Below are 7,461 nucleotides of genomic sequence, written 5' to 3' on the forward strand. Positions count from 1 at the left end.
TTGAAGATGTTGTCTCTTTCACTTGGATAGTTTTGATTTTTTTAATCTAACAAGGTAAATTATAAGGTAAATACAAAACAATGTATTGAGAAAAAGTTTAAATAGAAGCTAAAACTTTACCTCTTAGAGAAATTTAATTCTACTTAAAATAGATTAAAGTAATAGGATTCACTGCTTTCATCTTTTCTCTCAATGAACAAGAAGTTTTAAAAATAATTGGATGTTTCTTATGAATTTATTTTGTAGCTCAAAAGAGAAATTAATGTCTTATTTTAGAAGGAAGCTTTAGTTGGAAAGAAAATTTTGACTATTTGATAAAAGTCATACTTTTCTAGTTAATTTCCTGTGTTTATCCTTTATGAAACTTAATGTAGATCAGCCATATGCAAATAGTAGTCTTAAAAGTGACATTTAGGGGCGGCTAGGTGGCGCAGTGGATAAAGCACCGGGCCCGGGAGTCAGGAGTTCCTGGGTTCAAATCCGGTCTCAGACACTTAATAATTACCTAGCTTTGTGGCCTTGGGCAAGCCACTTAATCCCATTTACCTTGCAAAAACCTTAAAAAAAAAAAGTGATATTTAGAAGTGAGAGGTTAACTTACTTGCCCAGGGTCACATAGATACTCTGTATCAGAGATAGGAATTTAATTTACACATTGCTGATTGTGGTCTGCTACACCACATTGCCTCTCACCATTTCCTTATTGAGAAAAATATAGCTTTAAATTTATTTTTAGATTTTTGTGAATTTTCTTTATATGTACAGGTATAGGCTTTCAGATCAATAAATGCATTTTTTGTTTTTTTGCAAGGCAATGGGGTTTAGTGACTTGCGGTCCTCCTGCCTCTAGGGCCAGTATTTATCCACTGCCACCTAGCTACCCCCTAATAAAAGCATTTTCCCTTAACATTTCATTTTGTCATTTGTGAGTTAATTTTGTTAAGCTGTATTTTAAATTTAAAATACTCTTGCAAGTATCTTAAATTTTATTCATTCATTAATAAAATATATCCAACAAAACATTTTGTGAAACCAGTGAGGGTTCATCAAACTTCATATAACTTGCAAAGGTTAGTTTGGAAATTAGGGATCAGAAAAGTTATAATACATTGAATCCATGTGGTCTTCTTAATATCTCAAAGATGACCAAACTGCTAAAATACTAGGGTTTTTCATTTACTTAATTGTATTGTGGAAAATAATTCCTAATGATAACAATAATGTATTTCTTTAATTTGTAGAGTTTGTGTTCGTTCTCGTTGTTGGGATGCTTGTATGGTTATAGATGGAGGAACTTCCTTTGAGTTTAATGATGGAGCCATAGCTTCAATAATGATCAATAAAGATGATGAACTTCGAACTGTGCTGCTAGAGCAGTGAAAGACTTACTCAGTGGACAATAAATTCTGATTATCCCAAGAAAAAATACTTTAATTGCAGAAATAGACTGCATGTCATAGCACTGCATTTAAAAAACAAATTGTTGATGGCTGTTCCTTATAAGTCAATTTTGAAATGTGGAAGATCTTGAGAGAACCTCTGTGTTTGAGAAAACTTGGAAAAAAAAGTATTTATTGCTAAGAAAACTGATGGACTAAAACTACATGGAGATCTTAGAATTGATGCCAACTGTATAAACCTACAGGTGTTTTTAAATGGTAATATCTTTAAATTTAAAGAGGTAGGTTCAAATAAAAGATATGTATAGGGGTGTGATTTAACAATAGGATTCTTTCACCTCTTCCATCATCCCCCACTCCCTCTAAATAGTGTTTGAGGATTATTCAAACCAAACATACTTCTCACTCATGAATATTTTTTTTTACAGAAAAACAACTTAAAATGTTAAGATTTATTGTTCTGATGATGATTATAAATAATTTTTATAAATCCTGACATTGACCTATTGGAATAGGTATACATTTTTTATATATACTTTTAAGAATTTTATTATCTCAGAGCAAGGTAATGATACCTTTTTTTTTTCATTTTCAGTGATTTAAAGCCAATGTGAAATTTGAACTTTTTTCTTTTCTGTCCTATGTTTCCTTTTATCTTTTAAAAACTTTACAAAAACCTTTCATTTATATCTTTTTTTTCAGGTTATGTTGTTCACTTGTGGTTGAAATGCATTTATCTGGAAAAAATCATGCTGCTATTACAAACTTTTTAATTGTTAAAGAATTTTCTTGATAATGAAATAAAAAATTTTAAATATGTGATCATTAGAGTAGGTAATCTATAAGGTTCCTTCCAGTTATACAATTCCATCATGATGATGATGATGATGATGATGTGATAGTAAGGTTACTTCTGCATAATCTGAATTTACTTTTAGCTGTAAGAAAAACCATTTATTGTTTGAATCTGTTGTTTCTGAAAGTCAACATGAAAATCAGTGAAACATTTGTATTCATTCTCTCTCTTGAATACTTTTGTTTTAGTTTATTTTGTTGAGTTTTCATCTAATTTATGGCAAGCTTCACATAGCTGCATTGAGGAGTATGACTTTGCTTCCTTTTTTCTCACATTATGAATTACATGAAAATTTGTGAATAAAAATATAAGAAACTCTTTGCAGCCTATTAGCAAGTTGTCTTGTAAATTTTCTTCAATGTTCCCACTATTGCTTATGCAAACACTATTCATGTGAAAAATTTTAATGAAAAATTTTTATAGTGATCAGAAATAAAATAATTTGTGAATAAGAACAATTAAAAACATAAGTGAACTAAAATACATTACTATGTAATATAATGAATTTATCATGTTGCTTTTACTCACTAAGTTATAAACTCCTTAGAACTATTCAGAAGGAACCCAGGTTTTGCAGTGTGTAACAGAATAAGAATAATGAAATAAAGATAGCATATCTGTATTAGATAATGTCAATTTCATTTTACTATTATTTTTCATTTCACTATTTTAAAGACAGACTTAAGAATCAGTTCAAGCCTTTAGGAAGTGGTCAGTGTAAAAGATACAGTCTGATCGCCAAGTTTATATTCAGTGATTTTTGTGAAGAAGTAATAGGTGGGTGACATAGGGAACAGAAAGATAGAATAACATGACTGTTTCAGAATAAGGTAGCAATTTAAATATGGTGGGGAATTACACCAGCCCTGGAATCAGAAGGACCTGAGTTCAAATTGGGTTTTAGACTCTTGGTACTTACTAGCTGTATGACCTTGGGCAAATCCCTTAACCTCACTGCCTTGCAAAAACAAACCAAAAAAAAAAAATCTAAAAGATTTTGTTACTTTAAAAAAAATTTTGAAGCAAGCTCTTCACCCTAGTAGAAATTAATGATAAACATTAATTCATTCTGAAATATCTTGGTGACTGAATAAGGTATATAACTTAAAAACAAAATAAATTTACTGCCATTTTTGTTATGTCACAGGAATGTAAAATTTAAATTCTTGGGTGGCTAGGTGGTGCAGTGGATAAAGCACTGGCCCTGGAGTCAGGAGTACCTGGGTTCAAATCCAGTCTCAGCCACTTAATAATTACCTAGTTGTGTGGCAAGCCACTTAACCCCATTTGCCTTGCAAAAACCTAAAAAAAAAACCCGAAGAAAAAAAATTTAAATTCTTATTTAGTTATGCATTCCACTGTGCTAGTATAAAAGGATATAAAAGTATTAGTGAAGATGTGATCTTGGAAATGTAGCTCTTTTCTTCCATCAATTTTGTAATAATTAACTAATTTTACAATAATTAACAAAATAACTGAAAGAACACCAAAAATAGTGAGCCCCTCATATGTGTGTGTGCGCGCACACACACATACACACACACACACACACACACACACACACACACTCACATATAAAACTAGGGTTCTGTAAAATGGGATACCTCTGTATCCCGTATAACTGATTAAAAGATCAAATGGACATTTTTACTGACACTAATAAAAGGGTATGGGGAGAAAAATGAACATTTCCCATAAATATATCTTGTAAATTTTATCATGTTTTATTAAGTTCTAATTCCATGTTTGAAAAATGAAACTTAGGGGAAATACATGATCACTGAAATTGTCACTTTTTTGTTAGAATGTAAGCTCCTTAAAGGGCAGGAGAAGTCTCAGCATATGGTTTTATGTGGAAAAAAAAGATTATGAAGTGTTGGTAATTGAGTGTGCATTAAATACAAAACTGATACAGTATTTGCCTAAGTATTTTCATAATTTTTGTTTCAAATAGATTTTTCATCATCAGTTTTTAATATTTGATAGCTATATTTGGATAAAATTAACCCAAGTACTTTCATTTTTGTTACTAGTCTCATTTATTTCATAAAATCTTTTATCCAGAGCATCTTGTTTGAAAAATGAGTTCTTTATTAAAACATAGATTTTTCTGACACTTTGGAAGCCAGACTTTCAAAATGTTTTAATCTCAATACTATGTATATTACGTATTTTATCTCATTCTTTATTCTTCTGGGCTGATTATGTGATCAAAAAATGAAAATTATTTTTTAATATTAGCCAGAGTAGTCAACAGTCATCAGAAACAGCCTAAAAGTCTTTAATATTAATGGATCTGTAACCTCTTTTCATGATTATGCTTTTGAAGATTGACCATTTCTATCCAAATTTTATTGAGCCCTTGTGATAGTTGATTTGCAAAATCCAAATGCAGTCTGTGATGTGACTAAAATAAGTTTCATGTGGGATTTAAGGAAGATTGTCTATTTGCTTTTTAGTCAGATCAGTTAGTCAGAATTGGTGCCACAGATTATATAAACAAGTGATAATATAAGGTAGTGTGTAACGGTTGTATGCTTTAAAGGAGGGAGAGATCATTTTCAGCTGAAGTAATGTGAAAATCAACCAGGCATTTGTTAATTCCCTATTATGTGAAGGGGCTAGGGATATATAGCTCTGGGGATCGAGATTAAAAAAAAAAAAGGAATACAGCTATTTTTCTTAAGGAGCTCAAGTTCTAATAGTGTAGATGACACTTTTTCCTAAGTGTGCAAAACAGATGTAATATATCATCAGCATTGTTGCCACTGATAAAGAAAATCTTGTTTCTGATTTGAACCATGTAAATGCCAGAACTTTGATGTCAACACTGTTTTCTGGGCCTTCCCAGAAAATGTACTTCCCACATATATACTCCTATTATGTGTTAGCAAATATATAAAGAACACAGAACATAAAAAAATAGTTAAATATAAGGCAATTTGAGAGAAAGAGCAGAAGGTGATGCTTGAGTTATCTTAAAGGAGAAGGAAGATTATAAGAGGTGGAGGTGAAAAGTGACTGAGAGCTGACCACTACAAAGGTAAGGGGATAGGAGGTGAGTCTGTGAGACACAGAAAGTAAGCCATAACCTTAAGATTGGATAGTAATGAAGGGACTCATTTGTGAAAGGACTTGAATTCTCATGGGAATCTAGTTTTGGGAAATATCCATAGGTGTAATGGGTGATGAGTACTAACATGAGTTTGGGGAAACAAGGCATGTCAAGAATCACAGAAGGAGCAAATATCTGGGAGGACAGGATGGCAAACTTGTTGAACTGACCTTCAAACTTAATTATATAATATAAAGGATGAATGGGTAAGTGTGGAGCTGAGAAAAGGGCCAAAGAATATGTAAAGGGCCAGAGATAAAAGGAGAGCTATACTCAGGAAACAGTGATCAAATTACTTTATGTCAGAGGAAGAGTAGAATCTCTAACATGGATTTCAGCATAGCATTTGACAATCCTCTGTCCTTATGATTGAAATGGAGATGCAAATAAATAATAATTGAATGGATTTAGACTGGTTAAATGATAGCAGAGTAGCAATTAATGAGCTAGAACTTAAAGTTTTTTTTTTTAAGGTTTTTTGCAAGGCAATGGGGTTAAGTGGCTTGCCCAAGGCCACACAGCTAGGTAATTATTAAGTATTTGAGGCTGGAATTGAACTCCAGTACTCCCAACTCCACCTAGCCTCCCCTTTGAAGGTCTCTTCTAATGACGCAGGAATCTGCCCTTGATTCTGGGGGTTTTGTTTTAGGTCAGTGATTTGAATATGTTCATAGCATGCTTGTCAGGGTTAGGTGAAATGAATTATCTATACTTAATTGGAAAATATGTAAGAGCCAAAAAAATATCTTAATACGGTATATCAATTATAGCCTTAATTTAGTAAGATGAAATGTAATTGAAACAAATATAAAATTATACATGTTTATTGTGCAAGGACGGAAATGGAATGCCCAAAAAATAATTGTTGGGGAAGTGGGATATTTTGTAGACCACAAGTTCAAAATTCAACAGACATGGCAGTCAAAAAAAATCTAGTGTTTTTTTTTTAAGAGTACTGAGAATCGGTGTTAAATGAGGGAGGTGTCGGCTTTCTTATATCCTGGTCAGAGATTATCTGGAATTCTGGGTACAGTTCCAGGTCTACATATCAAGAAACTAACAAGATGGAAGTTGCCCCAGAGGCCGTCCAGGAGAATAGGACATTCATTTCTAGATGCCACTGCTGTTCTCCACAAGACTTTACCTTCACATCCCTTGCCTGTGTTTAGCAGGGTACTCGGCCTACAGTAAAGAGAGCCATGTAAAGAGAAAGGTTCATTCTGGGGGGAAATGAGAGATAGTAGGCATATTTGGGTATTTGAAGGACTAGCCTGAAGAAGTGGAGCTAGTTTTGTTCTGTTTTTCCACAAAAAGAAGGAAAATTTAAGCTTGATGTAGGTGAGAAAATGTTATTCCAAAAGAATGGACTGCCTTATAGTGGGTTTCTTCCTATAAGTTTTAAAGTAGACAAGATAATATGGCCTTGTCAACATCACAGAACAGTATATAGATAGCTCCCTGGGGAATTTAGCAACTTTGCTTCTGATTGGCATGTTCATGGAAAGGGTACTTGGGGAACATTTAGGTGGAACCACGAATGAAGTGCTTGCCCGTCTTTTAGGAAACAGATGAACCAATGAAGATTGAAGAGAACATTTCAAGTTTAGTCTAGGAGCTATGTAGAGGACAGGATGGGATGGGCAGAAAGTAGTAAGACGTGTAGTGGCCACATGACGATATCCAAGTATGCAGTCTGCTAGGCCTTCTCAGGGAAAAGACTTCCACATAATTCAAAGCAAGCTGAACGTTGGGGAAAGAATGGCTTTGGCAGAATGGTTAAAGCTTCCTTGATGACAGGTTCTTAAATTGTAGGATTGAATTGTAAAAGATACTAGGAGAGACCATTCTCTGTCATCACCCACAATTTAGTTCAAGTATGGAAAATCCCAAGATTCAGAGTAGATAGAACCTCTGCTAAAAAAAACATCTAACAATTACAAGATAGGGCTGAGATTTCCTTTAAGTTATAATATTGACTAGGTCTTGTCCACTTTAAAATTTACAGGGAGAAACCTACCTACGATCCAAGATTTATGCTCCTAGGGGTCTTTAGGTTGGGGAATATTACTCTAGAGAGCCTAAGGGTGTAG

At 33.2% G+C, this 7,461-nt stretch overlaps 1 protein-coding gene across 6 annotated transcripts in view; it reads left to right on the forward strand.

Annotated features, from left to right (window-relative positions):
* NADK2 (NAD kinase 2, mitochondrial) overlaps window positions 1-4,171 on the forward strand; it is a 56,559-nt gene extending 52,388 nt beyond the window's left edge. For all 6 annotated transcript variants that reach the window (XM_074202640.1, XM_074202638.1, XM_074202639.1 and 3 more), the window contains one exon: window positions 1,242-4,171. In XM_074202640.1, coding sequence (XP_074058741.1) covers window positions 1,242-1,380 — 139 coding nt within the window. In that variant the 3' untranslated portion in view covers window positions 1,381-4,171. The remainder of the gene's footprint in view (window positions 1-1,241) is intronic.
* Window positions 4,172-7,461: the final 3,290 nt, after the last annotated feature.

The sequence above is a fragment of the Macrotis lagotis genome, chromosome X, assembly GCF_037893015.1.
Source record: "Macrotis lagotis isolate mMagLag1 chromosome X, bilby.v1.9.chrom.fasta, whole genome shotgun sequence".
Lineage (NCBI taxonomy): Eukaryota > Metazoa > Chordata > Mammalia > Peramelemorphia > Peramelidae > Macrotis > Macrotis lagotis.